This window comes from Macaca nemestrina, chromosome 10 (genome assembly GCF_043159975.1).
Source record: "Macaca nemestrina isolate mMacNem1 chromosome 10, mMacNem.hap1, whole genome shotgun sequence".
Classification (NCBI taxonomy): Eukaryota; Metazoa; Chordata; class Mammalia; order Primates; family Cercopithecidae; genus Macaca; species Macaca nemestrina.
Genome location: NC_092134.1, coordinates 89,926,584 through 89,952,145, shown reverse-complemented (window position 1 = coordinate 89,952,145; position 25,562 = coordinate 89,926,584). Strand labels below are relative to the sequence as shown.

At 35.1% G+C, this 25,562-nt stretch overlaps 1 protein-coding gene across 11 annotated transcripts in view; it reads right to left on the bottom strand.

Annotated features, from left to right (window-relative positions):
- LOC105470107 (pseudouridine synthase 7 like) overlaps window positions 1–25,562 on the bottom strand; it is a 131,071-nt gene that overhangs the window by 86,806 nt on the left and 18,703 nt on the right. For 6 of the 11 annotated variants that reach the window (XR_003015490.2, XM_024789221.2, XM_071071838.1 and 3 more), the window contains exons 6-9: window positions 24,447–24,528; window positions 22,488–22,768; window positions 16,909–16,962; window positions 15,856–15,903 (exon numbers count right to left, since the gene is read on the bottom strand). Coding sequence is in view for 9 of the 11 variants with exons in the window: in XM_024789221.2 (XP_024644989.2) it covers window positions 15,856–15,903; window positions 16,909–16,962; window positions 22,488–22,768; window positions 24,447–24,528 (465 nt within the window). In the remaining 2 variants the exon portion in view is untranslated. Of the gene's footprint in view, window positions 1–3,642; window positions 4,424–14,971; window positions 15,904–16,908; window positions 16,963–22,487; window positions 22,769–24,446; window positions 24,529–25,562 lie in introns of those variants that run through there. The other 5 variants (XM_011721862.3, XM_024789218.2, XM_071071841.1 and 2 more) reach the window with 3 other exon arrangements.

Sequence of the window (25,562 nt, the reverse complement as noted above, 5' to 3'; positions counted from 1 at the left end):
ACAGTTTAAGTACCCTCAGAACGGGAGCTAAAATGGCTCTCTGCTTAGCCATAAAGAATTCATGTCAGCCTGCGGCAGTGCCATGTGCCTGTAGTCCCAGCTACTTGGAGACTGTGGCAGGGGGATTGCTTGAGCCTAGTAGTTTGAAGCTGCAGTGCCTTATGATAATCACACACTCCAGCCTGAGCAACATAGCAAGACCGTGTTGCTAAAAAAAAAAAAAAAAAAAATTCACCCTTGTAGTCAGTCCATCAAGCTTTCCTTAAATCCAAGACCCTCTGTTAATTCCATAGGAAAGTATAATTTTTGTTTTGTCTCAGAGATTCTTGTTAGCACAAACATAAAGGTATTTTGTAGTCTTGTATACCCTAACCCATTAACATTTCATTTTATTGTTTTTCTTCCATTTGTGGGTATCTGTTGTGTGTTTAAATCTTCATACTTGTGAGAGCTCAATTTTGTTCTAGTGATAGTCTTTGTTTTTCCTTGCTTTCCTCATTGTCTATTGTTACCTGTGCTTCTTTCAATTTATTTCCATTTTTCTGATGATTTTGCTTTCGTCTTTTGCATCTTTCCTAAGATCCACTATCTCAGGTTTCATCTCCTCCTCCTTTTGTCTTGTCGTTTCTTTCCTATATTCTTTTATACTTGATCCATTTCTTTTTTATAGTCATCCTTTATAAAAATTATTGTTTTACAAAAAAAATGTAAGTGTTTATCACATTTTTTATCTTCTTTATGGCCACCTTTGTGTAGTCTGTTGGTAAATCTTGTTGCTCTCTTCCACATGTTTATCTTACAGTATCTATGTATTGAGGCCGTGCCAATATCCTTTATTACTTGTAATTCAATGAGTTAAATTTCCCAGACCAGCTATTTGCAGGAAGATCTTGATTAGGAGGGAAGGGCCAAGATAATCTTCCAAGCTTTATAACTCAAAGATTCCCTCTTCTACAAATATAGCACACCATTGTTTGTGATGCTTTGTTTAGCCCCAAATCAGGTTCAGCAGGGTTTCTGCTGCCAGTTTTGCTTACTTAATTTTTTACACCCTTGAAAATAAGCAAATTAACTTTTTTTCTTTAGAAAAAGCAATTTTTGCTGCTTTTGAGATCCGCTATTATTGAACAGTCTTGCCACTTTTTTCATTCTCTACTATGCAAATTTTCAGGTCTCATCTGCTCTTGGTAGCTCATAGATGTTCGTTAAATTTGCTTATATATTGTTTGTAGTTTTTTGTTTTTTTTTTCAAAGTCATTTTTCTCATTACTTTTGTATGATTTCCAGAAGGGGGAAAAATCCCCACTTACACAGCCATGTTCATATCAGAAGTCACCTAAACATGTTTTGGCAGAAATCTAAATTCTAACTCATGTCTCACGAGACAGTGTTATATCTAGTCTCTTGGATAACATGAAATGTAATTGTAAATGCAGTAGTCAAGGATGGAAAATGCTAAGTTTGCTAATTTTTCTTATCAAAGAACACATACAGAGTATTTCCCAGTAGTTCCTACTAAAAGAAATTCTAACAACTGCAATTGCTAGAGCTATTCAGCTGATTATCAAAATACTTTAATTCATCATCTAAAAAGTGATTGCTTAATAAAAGTAAGCATTCTAAAACTCCAGAAATAGGCAGAGTGAACTGTAGGGTAGCCCCCAGCTTTTCTTAGTGCACTAAGTCATGCAAGTATACCTAGTAGAGTTACATGAGCTATGAGGGGTTATAAGTGCAAGGATATATTTCCCTGTGAAATTAGAGCAGGCATTGAAGTTGAAGGATGGCTCCTAGTGAGTTTTCTTTGGGGAACACTAAGTAATCAGCAGTACAAAGGTCACAGAAGTATCTTATGAAGCCAACCAACCACCTATGGCTTTCTGTGGCTGTGGAACTGATCAAGTCCAATGAAGACTGAGAGCATGGGGACATGACCAAAAAGAGAGAGGAAAAACAAAGGAGAAACACACAGGGCAATAAACAGCCATTTTTATATGGACATCATATTTTATAACATTATTTATTTTTAATATATCCTGAAAATGCAGAATGGTTAAGAATAATGAGGAATCTTGTCTTCAGCCTCTTCCTCTATTTTATCTGACTCCATATAGGGTATTGCTCCCCAACTTTTTCCCCTCACATGAAGAAAATGATAATTGTGTCACTCTAAAGTAGACTGGAGAGGATTAGGGGTATTAGTTGGGAAAAATGATTACCTTTCTTTACATAATTATAAGAAAAACAAAATACAACTACTAGGGAAGATATTAAGTATAGAATTTGTATAAAATTTCTAAATAAAGTATTTTTGAAATTTTAACGAGACATTCGAGCTTGCTTTTCTGACCATAATACTTTAATAGTGGGTTTTGTGTGTGAAATGGCTACATACACTTCTTGCTTAAACTTAGGATTAAAAGAATAACAGGCAAAGTGTTTGTGAGAGTGCCTAGCAAATAGTAAATGCTATTTAACTGCATATAAAATTTTGTGGAAAATTTTAAAGTCTTCTTTTAGAGTCATTCAAAGTTCACAGGAGTTGAAATGTCCTCCAGGTTCATCCATGTGGTGGCAAATGACAGAATTTCCTTTTTTTAAAAGGCTTAATAGTATTCCATTGTGTATATGTACCACCTTTTCTTTATCCATTCATCTGCTGATGGACACATAGGTTGGTTCCATATTGTGAATACTGCTGCAATAAACATGGGAGTGCAAAGATCTCTTCAACATACTTATTTCATTTCCTTCGGATATATGCCCAGTAGTAAGATTGTTGAATCATATGGTAGTTCTATTTTTGATTTTTTGAGTAGTCTCTATACTATTTTCTATAATGAATGTACTAATCTACATTCCCACCAACAATGTACAAGGATTCCCTTTTCTCCACATCCTTGCTAAGATTTGTTATCTTTCGTCTTTTTTTATAATAGCCATTCTAACAGATGTGAGATGACAGTCACTGTGGTTTTGATTTGCATTTCCCTAATGATTAGCGATGTTGAGGATTTTTTCAAATACCTATTGGTTATTTATATGTCTTTCTTTGAGAAATGTCTATTCAGGTCCTTTGTCCATTTTTTAATCAAGTTTTGTTTTTGTTTTTGTTTTTGTTTTTGTTTTTTTTTGCTATTACTTTTGGATATTAACCCCTTACGGTATGTATGGTTTACAAATTATTTTCTCCCATTCTGTAGGTTGTGTCTTCATTCTATTGATGGTTTCCTTTGTTGTGTTCATGGTAATCACCATGGGTTTCCTCATAGACTACCTCCCTAGTACATTTAAAATGCAAGTTCATTGGCTGGGCACGGTAGCTCATACCTGTAATCCCAGCACGTTGGGAGGCTGAGGGGGGTGGATGAAGAAGTCAAGAGATCAAGACCACCCTGGCCAACATGGTAAAACCTCGTCTCTACTAAAAATACAAAAATTAGCTGGGCATGGTGGCACACACTTGTAGTCCCAGCTACTCGGCAGGCTGAGGCAGGAGAATTGCTTGAACCCGGGAGGCAGAGGTTGCAGTGAGCCGAGATTGTGCCACTGCACTCCAGCCTGGCGACAGAGTGAGACTCCATCTCAAGAAAAAAAAAAAAAAAATATATATATATATATATATATATATGCAAGTTCAATATATGTGTTCATGTGTGTGCATCCGCATGTGTGTGTTCCCCAAACCCCAAATACAGCAAAGCAAAGAGAAAACAGGGCAGCTTTTAAAAATGAACCTGTTTCAACAGAGCTGAAAGGATTATTAACAGATTTAGATTTAGCAGTTTCCTCAAACCAAAGGATGTTTTATATTTATTCTTGCATTCTAAAAAATTTATGACACATAACAATATAAAAGTCCTTAAAATTTATTGAAAGTGTAAGTAATATTTTTAAAACATATACTCATGTAACCAAATTCAGGCCAGAAGATAGTCTGAGAATGGAAATTTACATTCCAAACTCACACTGAAATAGAGATGCAAAAATCCTAAACAAAATATTAACAAATAATATGATTGATCTCAGAAACAGTATTGAGTAAAAGAAGGAAGACACAAAAACACAGACATGTACAATTCCATTCACGTAAAATTCAAAGTCAGACAAAACTGTATATTTTTTAAGAATGAATACATGGGTGGTAAAGCTATAAAGAAAAGTAGGAAAAGTATTATAAAAGTTGAAATAAAACTAACCTTGAAGTTGAGGACTTGTGATTAAAGAGGTGTTCATGGAGGATTTCTTGGATGCAAAAGCTGTCTTCTATCTTTGAGGTCTGTGGTCTCATAACGTAAGAAACAGGTGGGGGGACTCTTCCTTATTTTTTCTAATCTCAGGAACAGTTTGTGTAGACTTGAATTATTATTTTTTTGAATGTCTAGTAGAACCAACCATTGAACCCATCTGGGCCTGACCTTTCCTATATGGAAAAATTTTAGACTACTGGTTCATTTAATGATTACAGGATTATCGTTATAGTATTCACATAACACAATACTGTTAAATTATATTTTTAAATGAGTTTTCCATTTTATCTAAACTTTCAATAATATTGGCAGAAAATCATTCATAATATTCTGTTATCTTTTTAATTTTTATAGCACCTATAGTGATTTCCTTTATAATTACAATATCCGTTAGTTGTAATTGCATTATTTCCATCAGTCTCACTACAGGTATGTCAGCTCTATTAGTATTTTCAACAAACCAACTTTTGGATTTGCAGATCCTCTCTTTTATTCTGTTTTTTTTTTTTTTTTCCATTCATTTCTGTTTTAAGTTATACTTTCCTTCTTTCTTTTGATGTTCTACTTGATGTCATTTTCCTAACTTCTTTAGATGGGTGCATAGCTACATAATGTACAGGCTTCCTTCTTTTCTAGCATAAGCATTTATGAATGTAATCTCCCTCTACATGCTGCTTTAAGTGCATTGCACAAGTTTTGACGTGTAGTATGGTTTAATCATTGACTTAAAAATATTTTCTAATTTCATTATGTCTTACTTGACATATAGATTACTTAGAAGTGTATCTCTTCACCTGTAATCCCAGCACTTTGGGAGGCTGAGGCTGGCAGATCACTTGAGGTCAGGAGTTCGAGACCAGCGTGGCCTACATGGTGAAACCCCATCTCTACTAAAAATACAAAAATTAGCTGGGTGTGGTGGCACATGCCTGTAATCCCAGCTCCTTGGGAGGATGATGCAGGAGGATCACTTGAACCCAGGAGGCAGAGGTTGCAGTGAGCCAAGACTGTGCCACTGGACAGGTGATAGAGTGAGATTCCATCTCAAAAAATAAAAAATAAATAAGTGTATCTCTTAATTTCTGATATATAGATAGTTTCCTGTTATCCTTTTGTTTTTCATTTCTAGTCTAATTGTGTTGTGGCAAAAGAATATACTCATATGGTTTCAGTCATTTGAAATTTTATTGCATATGCTTATAGTCCAGTGCACAGTCAATTTCTACAAATGTTCCATGGATGCTTTAAAAGAATAGAGGTTCTATGGCTGCTAAGTATATTGGTCATTCAGTATATTGTTAAAGCTGCCTTTAAGGTTTTTCTTTTTATTATTGATGTTTTGCATATTCACTATGATGTATCTCAATGTAGTTTTTTATTTTATACTGCTTGGGATTCACTGAACTTCTTAAATCTGTACTTTACTGTCTTATTAGTTCCAGATAATTATCCATGTTTTCTCTTTCTCTAGTTTCCTAAGTGCATTCTATGTGTCCTCATCTATAAAATGAAAATAATAACAGTACTCATCCCACGTGTAAGTACTTGTTGATAAAATATAAAATGCTTAATACACAGTACTCAATGATTGACAGCTATTGTCATTACAGCACTTAAAATGAATTTTCCCCAACTTTCCTTAATGTCATAAAGTTTTAGAAATATGCAGATAAATTCAGAGATAAGCAGAAATTACATAATCACTAGCTAGGCAAAGTGGAAAATTGAAGCACTCTCCATTAGAAATCAGTAGAGCAAAGTGGTTATCATCATGGCCCTAAAACCAAAAAGGGCCAGGTTAAACTCTCTTTACAACCTGGAGGAAGCTACTTAACTTCTTCAAGCCCTAGAATCTTCATTTGTTAAATGACAATAGTTATCATACCTGACAGCTTGTTCTAAATTTTAAATGAAATTCTATAATGCATTTAATATTTCAATAAAAGGCAAAGATGTAACTATTACAAAAGAAAGAGCATTATAATGATACCCAATTTTAATATTCTAAACTCTCTACGAGGGGAAAGAACTATTTTAGAACTTTCTTGAGATGAGTATTTACCAAATAAATTTGCTAAGGTATATTTGCAGTATTCACTCAGCATTTTTAACCCTGTTATATGTCAGGCACTGATAGGTGCCAGAGGTATAAAGATCAATGCTCCTGAATAATTCACAGTAGATGATCCAGATATTTAATCAAATAAGTACAATATAATGTGAGCAATGAGATGGTAGAGAACTATACAAAAGGCTATGAGAACACAGATTTCACAGAAAAGACATTTAATATAAGCAGAGATGTTCCAGCCAATGGGAAGGGGAGGTTAAGGTGTATAACATGGGAACATCTGCTATACAGGCTGAGCATCTCTAATCTGAAAATTCAAAACCCAAAATCCTCCAAAATCCAAAACTTTTTGCGTACTGACGTGATGCCACAAATGGAAAATTCTACATCTGACTTCATATGATAGGTCACAGTCAAAATGTAGGTGCACAACACGTAGTCTATTCAGTGCTCCCAAAGGAAAAATAAATTACCTTCAGGCTATGTGTATAAGGTATACAAGAAACATAAATGAATTTTGTTTAGACTTGAGTTCCAACTCTAAGAGTATCTCATTATACATGTACAAATATTCCAAAATCCAAACATATCTGAAATCTGAAACTTTTAGTCCCAAACATTTTAGATAAGGGGTATTCAACCTGTATTTGTGAAACAGCTGTAACAAAGGGTATGTACTATGTAGTGACAGATGCCACTTGAAGATTTGGGGCCATACTTGCAGGTCTAAATGTGCTATGTTGAGGGGTTTGGACTGTTACTACATAGATACTGGGAAGCTTCTGAAATGTTCTATGGCCCCAAAACAATGACAGGATCACATTTCTACTTTTTGGAGAATAATTGGCAATAGTAAACAAGATGGACTGACTACAGTGAAAAACGAAGGCCAGCCAAATAGAACATTATTATAATAATCAAAATAAAGAAAAGATAAAAAATAGTCATCAAATGTTTTCAATGCATTGGGAGAATGCTCTTCCAACTTAGAATAACTGCTTCCCAGATTTGCTATAGCCTCCTAAATGCGAAAATTACATTATTATTTACATAGAATAAAAATGTATTAGATTCCTTTGAGATATTTTACAGAAAAATAAATTAATTTCCTTTTGAAAATTACATGCAAAAAAATTCATTCTATTATAACCTATCGTTCATTTTATTATAAGGGAATTATAAAAGTTATAGAAAAAATATCCATCTTCCCTTTTTAGAAAAGAACACTAGTCCTTTTCGTTCCCCTGCCACAGAGGAGGCATTGGAAACAATGATCAGCTCAGATTAAAACCCTATTGTACTAAAAAACTCAGAATCCTGACTTAACTAGTCTAAGGAAATACCAGTAAGGCTTATTAGAAAAGGGAGCCTTGGTATAAAAGCATAAAGAATTGAGTTCTAACCCCCTCCACTCTTCACCCTATCCTGTTGCCCAAACATCCTTAGTTAAGGAGTGATCAGCTCTTTGATCTCTTCTCTTTTAAAATAACCAAATAGCTCTTGTTTTGACTCCATGGCTAAACTCCATCCTTGCAACAGGAGTTTTATTTCTACATTGGTAGTTGAGTTTCTAACAAAAAAGACAATGTAATGTATCTTATATTTTGTAATATGTTCTAAAGACTAAATTTAAATAATTTCATGGCTATCCTGACTTCTTTCCATAGTAAAATTTTTCTTTTGTAAGAGGCGGCCTGTGTACACAGGCAGAGTAAATTAACTCCTGCCTCAAAGTTGCTGAGAAAATGAATTGCTTAAGAAGATTAGAGTCATTTTCTTTACTTAGAGGTATTCTTGACAACCCACACTGAAATTACACAACATTAACTCCATTAACACCATTTCCCATTCTTTAAACTAGTAGCTTTTTAGAAAGCAGCATTTAGACTGAATAGTTCAAAGCATATTTTAAGAGGAGATCTCAAGATGCTTAGAAATGCTAAATAAGTATCACTTAAGGATTTAGAATGGAGTGCTGAGAGGTCAAGTAACATATTGGTCATACAGTGAGCTGTAAGTGAAATGAAAAGATGCTGCTTGATTTTCTCTTTGCCATTTAGTCTGCATATTCCATTTGCAAGTGGCATTTCAAATCAAATGAAAACTTAAGGAATATAACACTGTTAATCCCTCAAACACATGGATATTATTTATTTTTGTCTTTCCCATAGCATTTTATAGAGTACCTTTCACTTATTCAAATATTTGTTGGTTATTATGCCATATATTTGACATTATTTTGTGGCCTATTAAATACATATAAATCAGAGGGCTTAGAAAAACAGATTAAAACAGTACTATAAGACAGAATCTTTCTGAAATTAGAAAGCAAAATCTATTAACACATGCCCAAAACTTTAAACTAGTTATCCTAGCTGCCATTGGTGCCATTAAAATGTACAATGCATAAAAATCTCTCTCTCTCAAAATGTTGTCATGAGCCACCAAAACCATTCTGAACAAATGCAATCATAACCCGTTAATTCCCTTAAAATTTCCCTCTTTGATATTTAAGTAGTCTTCAATGTTTTTAACTGCAAAATAATACACTATATACTCATGTTTGAAATTCAAACATCAAAAGTAAATGGAAGAAAAAAGTCCTATTTTCCTACCTCCCCATATCTTCCTCCAACCTCTTTTCCTACTCTTACATTAATGTAAAAAAACTTTGCATTAAATTATATAGAGTTTCATTTTCTTTCTGTTCTCTTAAAGATTGCTCCCAGATAGAAAATGTTAAGGAACATTGACCTAGACAGCTCTTAAAGATCCCAATTTGAATGAACTACTGAATCCCCAGATTTAGAAATAGTTGTTTCTACTACTACAAAAAAAACCTCTAAAAATATGAATTGTAATTACTTTATGCTAAGACTAAGTCAGATCAGACCTCAATGGAAAGTCACTAACCATTTTATTATAAAAATTTTATCAGGGAGCATAGTAAAGTAATACTAGCTATAATAATACTAGCTGAAATTTACTGAGAATTTGCTAGGCACCAGACACTGTTCCTAGTGTTTCATAAGATTTTCTAAAATCAAATCTCTATCAGTAAAATCTTAAGATATAGCATGTGATCATCAATGCCTCTGCTCATAATGTCTTAAATGTGTACATATTTCATAATTTTGTTTGATGCAACACTATCCTGGACTGAAAAATGATAACTAACAGTACTTCAAGTCTAAGAATTCTACAACAGAGTCAGTGGGTTACTAAAGTCACATATTAAAACAGTTGTAGAGCCCATCTCTGATTTCAGGGATTCTCAACTGTACCGGTATATTTCCCATACTCTAATCATTCAGGTATTGGTATCATAATTACTGCTGTGTCTATACTATTATTTATTTAATACCTTTAAATTGATTCTACCTCTTTAAAATTAAATTGGGACATGGATGAAGCTGGAAACCATCATTCTCAGCAAACTATCGCAAGGACAAAAAAACAAACACTGCATGTTCTCACTCATAGGTAGGAACTAAACAATGAGAACACTTGGACACAGGAAGGAGAATATCACACACCGGGGCCTGTTGTGGGGTTGGGGAGGGGGGAGGGATAGCATCAGGAGATATATCTAATGTAAGTGATGAGTTAATGGGTGCAGCACACCAACATGGCACATGTATACATATGTAACAAACCTGCACATTGTGAACATGTACCCTAGAACTTAAAGTATAATAATAAAAAAAGAAATGAAATCACACATCTAAAAATAAAATAAAATAAAATAAATACAAAAATAAATAAAATTAAATTTAGTTTTAAAGGAAACATAACACCATCACATAAACAGGAAGCCAGAACTGACTGCCATAAATAAAAGGGAAAATAAATTCAATAAAACAATGCAATCCTATTAAATTCTAGCTACATATTATATTGTTGCCTGCTGATGTTTCTGAGCCTGAAGCCTGCATAGCTGGCTAGAAAGGTAAATTAGCAAATGTTGATATACGTAAATAGTATCAAGCAGCTTTCTCCTTCCTTAAACAGAATGATTGATGCAAAGACTGAAAATGAATTGTGAAAGAACAAGTTTCTCACTATGCTTTTTCAATGATATTTGTGCCAGGTACCATCTAAAACACCTCCTATGATCTACAATGATTTTACATATTATTATGATACAAATCCCAAAATATTTTGGGAAAACTCCAAAATGATTTGGGGATTTCCTGAAGGGATCCCTTTTACTTTATATTTTGGTCTCAGAATCTCAAAAGGTATCTTGTCTCTGCCAAGACATGGCCCAATATGCCTATTAAATCAATGGCAAGTAATATCAAGTTGGTAGAAATGGAAGTTATATTTTAATTTTTAGTTTGTTTTTTTATGAGATGGAGTCTTGCTCTGTCACCCAGGCTGGGCAATCTCGGCTCACTGTAACCTCCGCCTCCCAGGTTCAAGCGATTCTCCAGCCTCAGCCTCCCAAGTAGCCCAGCTAATTTTTGTATTTTTAGTAGAGACAGGATTTCAGCATCTTGGCCAGGATGGTCTTGAACTCCTGACCTTGTGATCCACTCATCTTGGCCTTACAGGCGTGAGCCACCACGCCCAGCCTAAATGGAAATTATTATCCAAAAACTTGTTCTCAGAAGGCAAATGTTAGGTAGATGAAAACAGTACTGATTTAGGAAGTATAATCGCGCTCACCCCACATGCTATTTTGTTTGACCTTGATTAGGTTAGTAAACTATTCAGGTATGTTTCCAATCTGCAAAATAAGTGAAGATAATACCTCCACACAGGGTGGGAATATGGATTAAAATGTGAGATACTGACATAATAGATACTCAGAAAATGTTAGTTAAATCAAAAGTTACATGACTTTCAGTTTTTTACAACTCACAAAAAAATCAAGGTGTTTTAATCTTAATATTAATAAAAAGACCTCAATTTGTTTCACCTAACCGACTCCCAGGCACTACTGCTAGCTCAAACAACCTTGGCAATTAAAACTAATTCAAAAATAACAAAGCTGGAGGCATCACACTACCTGATGTCAAACTATTCTACAAGGCTATAGTAACCAAAATAGCATGGTACTGGTACAAAAACAGACACATAGACCAATGGATCAGGTTAGAGAACCCAGAAATAAAGCCACACACCTACAGCTACCTGGTTTTTGTTAAAGTCAACAATAACAAGCAATGGGGAAAGGACTCCCTATTTAATAAATGGTGCTGGGATAACTGGTTAACCACATCCTGAGGATTGAAACTGGACCCCTTCCTTTTACCATATACAAAAATCAACTCAAGATGGGTTAACAACTCAAATGTAAAACCTAAAACTATAAAAACCCTAGAAGAAAACCTAGGAAATACCATTCTGGACATAAAACCTAACAAAGATATCATTACAAAGACTCCAAAAGCAATTGGAACAAAGCCAATAATTGACAAGTGACATGCTGGCTCAAGTCTGTAATCCTAGCACTTTGGGAGGCCGAGGTGGGTAGATCACGTGAGGTCAAGAGTTTGAGACCAACCTGGTCAACACGGTGAAACCCCGTCTCTAATAAAAATACAAAAATTAACCAGGTATGGTGGCGGCCACCTGTAACCCCAGCTACTCGAGAGGCTGGGGCAGGAGAAAGGCTTGAACCTGGGAGGCAGAGGTTGCAATGAGCAACTGCAATCCAGCCTGGGTGACAGAAGGAAACTCCATCTAAAAAAAAAAAAAAAAAAAATTGACAAGTGGGACCTAATCAAACTAAATAGCTTCTGCACAGCCAAAGAAACTACCAACAGAGTAAACTGACAGTCTACAGAATGGGAGAGAATATTTTCAAAGTATGCATGAACAAAGGTCTGATATCCAGAATCTAGAAAGAACTTAACAAGCAAAAAATAGCCCATTAAAAAAAGAAGAAAGGACATGAACAGATACTTCTCAAAAGAAGATATCCATGGGCCAAAAGCATATGAAAAAATGCTGAACATCACTAATCATTAGGGGAATGCAAATCAAAACCACAAGGAGATACCATCTCACACCAGTCAGAATGGCTGTTATTAAAAAGTCAAAAAATAACAGATGTTGGGGAGGCTGCAGAGAAAAGGGAATGCTACCCACTGCTGGTGGGCATATAAATTAGTTCAGCCTCTGTGTAAAGCAGTTAGAAGATTTCTCAAAGAACTTGAAGCAGAAATACCATTTGACCCAGCAATTCCATTATTGGTTATATACCCAAAGGAATATAAATTGCTTTACCATAAAGTCCAGGCACACATGTGTTCATTACAGCAATACTGACAATAGCAAAGACATGGAACCAACCTAGATGCCCATCAACAGTGGACTAGATAAAGAAAATATAGTACATATATATCAGACACTACTACACAGTCATACAAAAGAACAAAATTATGTCTTTACAGCAACATGGATGTAGCTGGAGGCCACTATTCTAAGCAAATTAACGCAGGAACAGAAAACCAAATACCAAATGTTCTTACTTCTAAGTGGGAGCTGAACTTTGAGTACACGTGGACTCTAAGAAGGGAACAACAGGCACCAGGGCCTACTTGAGGGTGGAGGGTGGGAGAAAGATGAGGATAGAAAAACAATGTATCAGGTATTACGCTCATTATCTGGGTGATGAAATAATTTGTATGCTGAACCCCCACAAAATGCAATTTACTCATGTAACAAACCTGCATATGTACCCCCAAACCTAAAATAAAAGTTGGAAGAAACAATAAAAATGAAGCAAAACTTTGGAAATGGGGTTATAGAAGGTCAGCAAAAGGTGGGTTTGAGATGTTTGGGTAGGTTAAGTGGGTATTTTGAAGATATGGCTTCTCCTTTGGCATGTTTAATAGTGATGCTTAATGGACATCTTTGCAGTTTAACATGACACTTTAAAAATAAATTATCTCCTAATAATGATGTGAAGAAAAAAAAAACCTAATCCAAAGATCATGCCTATGAAGGTCTGAAATGCCCCAGCAAAACTGCAAAAACCTAAGTGACTAGTGATCAGCTGGTCCAAAGCGTACTATTAATAATAAAAGTCCTTAAACAAAAAAAAATTTAACATGGCAAGTCTTATTGGCATATAAAATAATATTCCACATGAATGATATCTCAATACATTTTATGGTGATGAAATAAACTTAGTGATCCTTTATACACAGCTGAAATATTTACTAAATAAATAAGTAAGTCTAAAATTATAGTGCCATCTGCAGGCAAAGAAAGTAGAATCAATGATGCATTTTCATGCTTTCACATTTTCTGACTGCTGTTCAAAACTTAAAAACTAGGATTTAATAATGTATATAACTCATTTTATGATTGCATTTATAGGACATAATTTATCATATAAAATAAAACATTTTTTCTAAATTTTTTTACTACTTAATAGAGCATCACTTCATTCTCAATATAATATTAAAATGATGGCAGTAATCCAAAGAAAATCAATGGTACTACAATATCCAATTTTTGTGTGTTGAGAATTATTTATTGCCAAAAAATATAACAAAAAAAAAACTTTTTAGTATTAAAAAAAATCCAAATACCCCATCATCTTAACAGGAAGGCACTTTTATTTATTTGTTTTTCTCTTCCAAACTTGCATCTGCAGACACTTATTTAACAATAACTAAATGCCAGGCACTTTTTAAAGCTGCTTTACTTATATTAACTTAGAAAATTCTCACAGTAAGCCTATGAGGTAGGCAATGTTAACATGCCCATTTTACAGATGTTGAAACTGAAGCACATGAGTTTAAATAACTTTCCCAAGGCTGCAGTGCTATACGTGGCAGTGCCAGGGTTCAAACTGGGTAAGTTTGCCCCCAATATCTGTGCTTTTCATCACTATGCTAACATGTCTCTTATTTGTGAAAGATGAATTCAGAGTATTATTGCAGTTGCAATATATGTGTTCTACTTTTGGGGACAACATTTTCTCATGAAACTAAATTGTTCATTGCTTTTTTAAATAACTACATATTTTACCATCAAGTTGATACATATCATTTTACTTACTTTAGTTATGTAATGATGGACTGTGAAAACTGTTTTTAGTGTCTTTATTTGTATATAAAAATATTGCAATAAGCAAATTTTGCATTGCATATAGCTTCTCTTCCTTCTTTTGGATTTTATTTCCTTATGCTAACATTTCCCAAAATGGTTAAACTGGCTTAAGTATATAAAGTATCACATTACTGATATATAATGCTCCATACTGCTGTTTTAATTTCATCATGATATCTTACCAACAATGAAAGAAATGCTCAGATATTCCCAAATCAATACATGTCTACATGCCAGTCATTCCTCCCCCACCCCACCCCTGTATTTAACTGATATAAAATGGTTAAGGATGATTTATAATGTGGGATAGCTAAATCAACAAAAATTAAAATTTTCAAATGGGCACAATGTTTTATTCCTCCAGCAACAGAAAATGTGGAGATAATCCTATTATTTGTCACTTATGAAGCTGGCATTGTCTTGATTCTATCAGTAACCCACACACAAAAAAATCAACAACATACTCAAAGTCACCGGTAAGTGTCAGAGCCAGAATCTAAGCATAAATCTGCCTGACTCTAACACCTGTTTTAGATAATATGAAAAAAAATTACAAATGGTCAAGAGGATCAGCATATGCCAAGATATAAAAATTGGATGAGAAATTTTATTTCAGTCTTCATCAAAGATTATGTCTCACAAACAGGTAATAACTACTCTGGGGTACCTATCACATACAGAGGGATGATAGTTCCCTTGTATATTGTTCTGATCAGTAATTTCAAAAATAGGAAAGGAGGACAATAATAATTAGCAAAATGCTTCATCTATGTTTCTGTCCAACATTTGCTTCACTGCAACCTAATTTCACCAAGGTTCTAAGCAAGGAGCTGGAGGATATGAACATTCACAACTTTTTTTCTTAAATGTTTTCTTGCAGTATTATATATATTCCTAATGGTTTCAAAAGACTGTAACTTTATGACACAGAATAAAGGTCACTGAAACATATAATAGAAAAAAAAACCCCGGCTTTGGGGTCACATGGACCTTAAATTTAGACCCTGACACTTACATGTCCTCTATAAAATTATAGTATCAAATCCTAACTTCTCAGGATGCTGTGAAAATTAAAAGAGATAACAATTATGAAGCTCCTAACACATGGGAGGTGCTTAAGACATTTTAGTTCCCTTTCCTTCAAAGAGTGACACATATATGGTTATACCAAGCGTATCAGTTTAAAACATCATGCTTCATTATTTCCTTCAGACAAATGGTAGCATAGCATGAAGCATCAAGATCAAAAGAGATCAAAAGAGACAAAGCTGTTTCATCAATGTGGGAACCTTTCATTTTGACATCAATGTCATGATCTTCCATTAGTTGGTATGAGAGATTACGGGGATGTTTCAAAATCTGTCTATAGCATCCTGGTACATTCAGTTTCAGAGTAGGTACTTTAAACCTACATGTCTGTAGTCCATCTCTGCTAAGTATGTCATGGTACCACTGCCCTACCTTGTTCTTTGGATACTGAATATTGTATCCAAGTATTGGAAGAACCACCTGTGAAACAAAAGACGGAAAAAATATGAAAATAGCCTTCAAAAAGATACATGATCATATTTTTAATGTACTTTTATGACTGGGACCCGGATTTGTAAAAACAATCTCAGAATATAAACATCACAATCAGCCTAAAACATACTTTAAATAATATGCTATGATATTTTTATGCTGCCAAAGAAAATAGCTAACTAAAATCAAGGACTCACAATAACTAAGGTAACCAACTCAAATCAGATATTATTAGACAATTCACTATTCAAGAAGTTTAGGTACACTTAATTAGCTGATATCGACTTAATCTCTATAGAATAAAGCATGTACTGTCTGTAACATGAAGAGTAACCTCTACTGCTCAATCACATTACCAGTATTTTGGTGGGCAATCTTAAATTTTCTTATTTCTTCCAAAACAAGAAAGCAAACACATAGCAACGCATTCAATGTTTATTTTCTTAGCTGCTTGTGAGTAAACATTGCATTTTGTGGGGTATTCTTCCTTTGCTGGTGTCTTCTAGACAGTTTTCTTGAATAATACCAAAAGGTAGTCAAGAAAAGGAAGAAGGTAAAAAATTCAAATATACACAATATGAATGAATCTGAAATTCACTATGCTAAGTGAAAGATGCCAGACACAAAAGGTCATATACTGTAGTATTCCATTTATATGACATTATTTCAAAGGCAAAACCATAGTGACAGAAAACCGACCAGGGGTTGCCCAGGGTGAAGGATGGGAATGGGCACAGGAAAATTTGGAAAGGGGAGGAAACTGTTCTTTATGATTGATGTTTGTGGCGGCCACACAGTCCTACATTTATCAAAAATATGTTGATCAAAGCCTATACAATTATAAACTACGTGAATTTAATTGTATATAAATTATACCTTAATTTAAAAGTTGTTAAAAAAAAAAAAAGAGGAGGGGAACTAGTCAACATTTTGCTTTTTGGGGACAACATCTACACTTAGGTCTAAGTGATACTAATTTTTAAGCAAATTTACCTGATGTATTGCATACATATTAGCTGATCCCTCCTCTTCAGTTACCAGGTGAACCTAGTTTTAAAAAGCATGAAAATATGAACGATTTCCACATGTTCCAAATTTCCTCCACTTTCAATTTTCCCTAACTCTATTACATATAAATCAGTTCCTACACTGAATATACATAGACCCAAACAAGATCTTATCATAATTTGTTTCTGGAGGTGTAGAACACATAAAAATTAGAATGATTCTTCCTGCTTTAACCACTAATCACTGACGTTGGATAACATGGAGAAAGGTGGACTGCTGAAAACTTTGAGGCAATACTTTCACCTCAATCACCAGCAATCTTTTTCTAAATCACAAAGTTTTTCTTTGTTAGGCTGAATCAAAAATCCGCTTCTATAATATCAACCCACTGCCCACCCCCACTTATCTCTGTCCCCCGAAAATATAATACTCTCTACAGAACTGATGTTTCTCTGGCTGGATGTGGTAGCTCACATCTGCAATTCAGTGCTTTGGGAGGACTGCTTGAGGCCAAGAGTTTGAGACCAGCATGGAAAACATAGGGAGAGCCTGTCTCTATTTAAAAAAATTTTTTTTTAATTAGCCAGGTGTGGTGGCACATGCCTGTAGTGCCAGCTACATAGGAGACTCAGGCAGGAGGATCGCTTGAGCCCAGGAGTTCAAGACTGCAGTGAAACACGATGGTGCCACTGCACTCCAGTCTGGGTGACAGAGCAAGACTCTGTCTTTAAAATAAAATTGAAAAAAAAAAATTTAAAGAAGTGGTATTTCTCAGCATTTGTTTCATAGAATGGTAACAATTGCCACATACAAGAGGAAAAAAAGGTGCATGATAGATTAACTCTATGAAATGTTGCTCTAGGATATCACAGAATAAGTAGTTTGCTTTCTCTTATATATGAAAGCTCAAACAGAAAGGCATCTATCCTCCCTCCACAAGGTTTCACAGCATTCTCATATGTATTCATCACACGGTACAGTGTCTAGAGCCCCTCTAAATCTACCTGCTTTCCCCTCAACTCTCCCTCATCTTATCAATAATGTCACACCTTTTTTGTTTATAATTTGGGGGTTTTTTTTGTTTATTGGTAACTAACCTCTTTCAATTACTGCACTCAGAAACAGACAGAAAGCTCCAGATGTGATCTGATCAAACTACAAGAGACATACTACATGGAATTATGATCTCTCTTGCATTATCATTTCTAGCCTTTTCTCTTTCACAGAGTCATAAGTGTACCTACATACTGTGATTTAAGTAATTTATGAAAACATTGAATAAACATGGTCAAGGTATAAAACACCATGCTTTGTCTTTAGAGAATTCCCTCCAGACTGATATCCAACAATTCATGAGCAAACGTGTTTTCCTTGTATGGCTGCTCCCCAACTACAAATTCACCTAACTCACAAATTGTCTAACTCACATTTCTCCATCTTGCCCATACACACACAAAAAAAGAAGTTACCAAGTGATTTGAAATGTAGCTACACCTGTTAGTCTAGTAATCCTATCAAAAGAAGGAATCAGATTAGTTTTCTATAATTTTTCATTGTAGATGCACATTACATGCCCCATATACCATTTATTAAGAATTGTATTCTTTTTCCTTTTCATATTTTATATTTTGGGACTCTAAGTCCTGCCTTTTCTTTTCTCAGTGCTAATAAGTGATCGATTTTAAAATATATAGAAACATTGTTTTTGCTGTTCATAAAAGGAAATTCTGCAAAATATGTATGAGAAAATGTTTTCTCTTCTCCTACAGCTCCAACAAGAAAGCAGCTAAAATGCCAGTCACAAAACTATCCTTGTAAATGTTATTCTGAATGAAGAAGTCTTATAAAACTCATGCATTTCAAAAATTGTTGCTATATCTTGTGAAAGTAATCTTTAACTTCCAAAAATCTGATTTAGAAATGGATGACTTACTAATTAGTGTGCTTTCCAATATTTAAATGGATACGTTATCTGGGAGGTGTTAAGAAATGATAACGATTTTTTGTTATTTATCAAAAGGGGATCGATGGCACATCTCTTCTCCCCCACATGAGGTAAAATAAAACTTATAATGCTGCTAGGTTTCTTTTCACACAGAGTTTGAGTCTGTATCTCAACTAAATTACCATTCTTAGCAACATATGCTGCCTCCTAGTGACCATTTTCTTATTTCTTTCCTATTAGGTTGGAGCAAAAGTAATTGCAGTTTTTGCCTATTCATCCATTTAATGAAACAGTGAAGCAGACAGCTGATGTTCTGGCTTATGCAATCTTTACTTCCTCTTTTCAAGTAGTAGCACTCTCGTTTTCCAAGGGACCTCTCCCAGGTGTCAGATGTGGGTTAGGGTCCCAGGAAGGAGTCCCAGGAATGCAGGTTTAGTCAATCACATACTGCAGTTCACACTTTCTGGTTTGGTTCTGTACATATGATCCAGGCCAGGCCATTCCTAGCCACTGAGACTCAATTACACAGCTTTTGTTGGCACTGTTGGGAAAGAAAAATCATTCTTCTGCAGAGAAGCAAGTCTAGAGTGGTGACAAATGAGTCTAGAGTGGTTAATAACCATCTTGCCACCAAAGGTGTAAGCTAGACTGGGAATGGATCTAACACAGAGAAAAGCAGAGCTGAATGATCAAAAAAAAGGCAATCGTTTAGGACACTTAAGTCCCAAATACAGCTGTGCCTGAATCAATCATGGGCTTTCAGTTACAAGGGCCAATAAATTCTCGTGTTTCTTTAAATTACTGTAGGTTTGAGGAGGCTTTCTATTACTTAAAACCAAAAAACCTCAATTAATACGTCAAGAATTCTGACATTAATTTAGATAATGTTTCCTTTATGTAGAGTTCAGAGTCTGTTTTACCTCTATGTTTGAAAAACTGGACCATGTTCTAGTTCTCACTACAGACTACTTCTCTATACTCCATGATTTTTCTAGTAGAGACCAAACTGGGCTAGGAGTTAGGCAGCTGGGTCTTTTTAATTCCACTACCTGTGTGACTCTGAATCTGTCTCCTCTCCAATCTGGGACCCAATTTTCATTCTATAAAATGGTGTGGGGAAAAGAAAGAGAGATCAGACTGTTACTGTGTCTATATAGAAAGAAGTAGACATAAGAGACTCCATTTTGTTCTGTATTTGAGATGCTGTTAATCTGTAACCCTACCCCCAACCTTGTCCTTGCAAGAGACGTGCTGAGGTGACTCAAAGTTTAAGGGATTTTGGGCTGTGCAGGGTGTGCTTTGTTAAACAAGTGCCTGAAGGCAGTATGCTTGTGAAAAGTCATCACCATTCTCTTAACCTCAAGTACCCAGGGACACATACACTGCAGAAGGTCACAGGGACCTCTGCCTAGGAAAGCTAGGTATTGTCCAAGGTTTCTCCCCATGTGATAGTCTGAAATACGGCCTCGTGGGAAGAGAAAGACCTTATCATTCCCCAGCCTGACACCCATGAAGGGTCTGTGCTGAGGACGATTAGTAATAGAGGAAAGAAGGCCTCTTGGCAGTTGAGATAGAGAAAAGCATCTGTCTCCTGCCCATCCCTGGGCAACGGAACATCTTGGTGTAAAACCCCATTGTATGTTCTATTTACTGAGAAAGGAGAAAACCGCCTTAGGGCTGAAGGCGGGACGTGCTAGCGGCAATGCTGCTCTTTATGCACTAAACAGGTTTATGGAGATGTTTGCATATGCATATCAAGGCACAGCACTTTTCCTTAAACTTATTCATGTCACAGAGATCTTTATTCATATGTCTTACTGCTGACCTTCTCCCTACTATAATCCTATTATCCTGCCACTTCCCTTTTCTAAGATGGTAAAGATAATGATCAATAAATACTAAGGGAACTCAGAGATTGGTGCCACACGGGTCCTCTGTATGCCGACCAGCGGTCCCCTGGGCCCACTTTTTCTTTCTCTATACTTTGTCTCTGTGTCTCGTTTCTTTTCTCAAGTCTCTCCCCACACCTAACGAGAAATGCCCACAGGTGTGGAGGGGCAGGCCACCCCTTCAAATGGGAATTAAAAAAGAGTGTCTCTAAAAATCCTTTTCTTCTCTAAAATCCAATGATTTTATTAGGTTACATATGAAAGTGTTATTCAAATTTTCACTAATTTTTAAAATTTATGAGACTGACATGATAATGTTAGAAAATAATTTGTTCTTTTTGTATTACAGTACTATTAAATGAACTTCCTTGCATGATTTATGGAACCCAGTTTCATTAGTTCAAACCCACAGAGATAAAAAACAACTGGACAGCCAGGCACAGTGGCTAATGCCTGTAATCGCAGCACTTTGGGAGTCCGAGGTGGAGGGATCACAAGGTTCAGAGATCAAGACCATCCTGGCTAACACGTTGAAACCCCGTCTCTACTAAAAATACAAAAAAATTAGCCAGGCGTGGTAGCAGGCACCTGAAGTCCCAGCTACTTGGGAGACTGAGGCAGGAGGATGGCGTGAACCCGGGAGACAGAGCTTGCAGTGAACCGAGATCTCGCCACTGCACTCCAGCCTAGGTGACAGAGCAAGACTTCGTCTCAAAAAAAAAAAAAAAACTTGACAAGGAGGAAATGGAAGAACCAAGCTTTAAAATATAAACTATATTATAACTTCACTAATATAAATGTCTCTAAGACACTGTTAAGAGGAAATTATGAATCACATTTGAAATAAATTCACATTTCCATAAAAGAAATACACATTACATGTTCCCTATACCATTATAAAAATCATATTCCTTCTCCTCTCCATATTTTAAGTTTTGAGTCTCTAAATCCTACCTTTTATTTTCTCAGTGTTAACTAATATAATAAAAATAGATTTTCAATGGATATTTATGTGAAAGCATAGAGAAAGGTCTAGAAAGACATATAACAACGGAGGTTGAGTCTCTGGAGGAAGCAGAGGGAATCATCACATTAGGATGCTAGCAGGGATTGCAGAGTCATCTGCAATGTTTTTATTTTTATTTTTAGGCAGAGTCTCGTTCTGTCACCCAGGCTAGAGTGCAGTGGCACGATCTCAGCTCACTGCAACCTCCACCTCCGGGGTTCAAGAGTTTCTCCTGCCCCAGCCTCCTGAGTAGCTGGGATTACAGGCGTGTGCTACCATGCCTCGCTAATTTTTGTATTTTTAGCAAAGACAGGGCTTTACCATGTTGGTCAGGCTGGTCTCAAACTCCGGACCTCGTGATCCGCCCACCTCGGCCTCCCAAAGTGATGGGATTACAGGCATGAGCCACCACGCCTGGCCTTGATTTTTATTTTGATGGGCTGTTTTGTGCATTATTTGCGTAATCCTTTTTAAAATGGGTTTTTTAAAGGAAGCTTTACTACCTATATCTTTCACTCCATACCACTATTTTTATCTTTCCATTTACCAACATGTGCTAAGCCTAAACTGACAGCAGACTTGAAGCAGGAGATGAGTAAATTTAAGTACAAACAGATAAATAAATTACATGTATGTTTAACGTGTTTCTATAATCAGGGCTTTTGAAAATTCATGTTCTGGTATAGTAACTACTCTTGGAAAACTCTGATGGAATGATACTTACTTTACTATTTGGGAAATTCTCATCATCAATATCTTCATCCAAACAGACCAAATCACCCTCCACTACTCTTGCTCCATAGGTTGCAAGTCTGTAAGATACTGCCTCATTCCAAATTTTGCTGGTATATGCGTGAACATAGAATATGCGCATGGAATGGGGTAAAGAGAACCATGCCTGGATACAACCTTCCTCGGTCATGCCAAAGCGATGCAATGCCTCCAACAATGCTCTCTCCCGCACTTTGAATTCAGGCATTAAGGAAAGCGTGCCTTTAGCATCCTCTGAAATAAAGGGTAAATCAGGTAGTTAGCCACTTTTATTTAAAGACCAATTTACAAAGGCTTTTGTTCTAATCTCAAACTGAAGCAATGAACATGGGTATTAAGATGATATTTAACGCTTTTGGTTAAACCTAGCTACACTTGAAGAGCTTAAAAAAATAATAAGCATAATATGGCCCTACTTTCACTTTTCCTGTTATAAAAAAACAAAAAAACAAAAAACGCAAGAATCCAACATTCATAACAGCTTACTAAAGTCCCTTACTTCAGAATAGAGATAAACTAATGAAGTTATTCACAGGACTGTTGAAACAAAATCAAACCAACAACAACAACAAAAAAAAACCCTCAAGGATTAAATAATTTAATTGCTATTGCTGAGCTAGCAGAGACTAGAGTTTTTTAAAGAGCTATTCTGGACATAAACACAGAATTTTTTTTACTAAGAAAGGGTTGAAATCTGGAGCCTTCAGGCACGCTATTATGCCTCACAAAATAGGATGCACTTTGAAATGCAGATGACTGGAATCTACCAAAAAGATGCTTATTCAGGTATGGCCTTGGAATTGGCATTGAAATAAATGTACCAGGTGTTTCTTATGCATATGAATGTTGAAGAATCATTACCATAAGGAAATTTTCATCTCGGGGACTCTACAACAGACACAAATAAGTCACTTTGAATTTTCCTTAGTATTACTTAAATTACTCATAAGAGTTAGAAGTGCCCACACTGTTTACACATTGTGGTGTGGCACAAAAATATTACTTTCCTGTGAATAGCTGCACATATGTAATATGTACATAATTAAAAATAATAAATATTTGAAAACTGACATCCTTTATTTCAATGTAAGTGAAATTCAGTATGTCGGTCAGATATCTGAATGAATCTGACATGGTGTGGTTGCTGTTTTTATTATTTAAATAAAGGTAATATTTATAATATTATAAATAATATTATTTAAATAAAGGTAATATTTATCTGTATGTAGCACATCTGAGGCATTATTCCAAGGGCATATCTAAATCTCATAATACTCTTTTAGGTACTGTGATTTGCTTCAATTTACAGATAAGGAAACTAACACAATAACGTCAAATCACTTGCACAAGATCATACAGTTGGGAAGTATTAAAGTTGAGAGTTAACCCCATGCAATCTGACTCAAGCCACATTCATAACCACTTTTCCTTACTGGTTTTCATCAAGCATTCTATATATACTCCATCATATTGACCTCAAGTTTTAAAAACTGACAGGGCTAATTGGCAACTAGAATGAAAATAATGCATAAAGTTTGGAATATCATAAATGAACTTTCATTTATTTATGTTTGTATCTCCCCCAGCTGCAATTAATTATATTGCCATCAGTGCCAGAGTAGAATTTGGAACTCCTCTCTTTTCAGAGGATTTCAGCCAAGAAAAACTAAGAAACTATTTCTCCCATTGCCCCTACCCCTAGACAAGAGATAGCATAGACAAAAAAACTTCCAAATCTGACTAAAAACGAAGTGAGTGCCTAAGTCACGGAATAGAAGTATTCAGTATGTAATATACTATAATCGATTTCTTATCACATTTATGTTACAATAAATGTTCTCCTGCTGATAAAACATTTATAGTGTGTATCTGTATCTGCATGGCTATGTACAGGATAAAGAAACTTAAATACCAGTTTGAAGAAAATACTTCTTTGCTCTATTTACAGGATCATCCAAGTCTTCTGGTGTAAGAAACAATTTTATGGCTTTCATCTTGAAAAATCAAGCAAGTAAACATGTGTTAATAAAAACGTCAAATTACTTTCTTAAAAAAAAGATGCAAATTCTCTAGCATCCTAAAAGAATAGGCATTTAATAATTATACTTGATGCTGCAATTTTCCCTTTAGGGTTTCAAAAATTAAACAGTCAATGTTAAATGTAGAAATAAGCCTTCTGCATGAAATAACTTTATATATAGGTTTAAAATATTATGGACTGAAAAAAGCATTTCCCTATCACTTCCATAATTCCACTTTTGTCATTTTTTTTAAATATTAAGGTTAAAATGTATTGACATTCTTAGTAAGGTGTAAGAATTCTGAAAAGCTTAGGCTAAATGTATTAAACCCCTATTTTTAAACTGTTTCCAAAAGCAAAAAAATTAGAAAGTATTATAAATAGTAAAACTTTTTTGAATTTATTTCAGGTTCTTAACAACCCACCTGAAGAAGCACCAAGAAAACCTAACATATTTCCTAAGACAGTGAAAATTGAGCCCCTTCTGGCCTAAAAATAAATATTAAATATTTGTTTAATATTTAAATAGATGTATTTGAAAATATTTAATATTTAAATGGCTGGAGCAGAAGTAAAATTAAACCAATGTATTGTTACAGAAGAAAAAAGAAAAATAAACAAAATAAAAGAAAGGGCAAATGAAAAAGTAAGACAATGTCCAGGTCAAATAATTAAACATGGACACAAGAAATGCAGGCAGCTGTAAAGTAAAAAGATCAAGAACCACTCTGAGGGCTCAGAAGTAGAAACTAGTGAACCCCAAAAGCAACCCTCAAAGAAAACAACAACAACAACAAAGATCTTAAGTATCCAACTTACCTGAGTCAGAAAAGGGAAGAGGAAAAGAAGTAGCTCTGAAGATGTAGAATGCCTCGCTCCCAGAGCAGAAGTAAAGAAAATAGCTCAGAAAGAAAACATTAAAAAAAGAAGCTTCAGAAGTTTCCGAAGACAACACAGCTATAACTTTCAGGTTAGGATCAAATGAATTAAAGTTATGTTTCACCCATT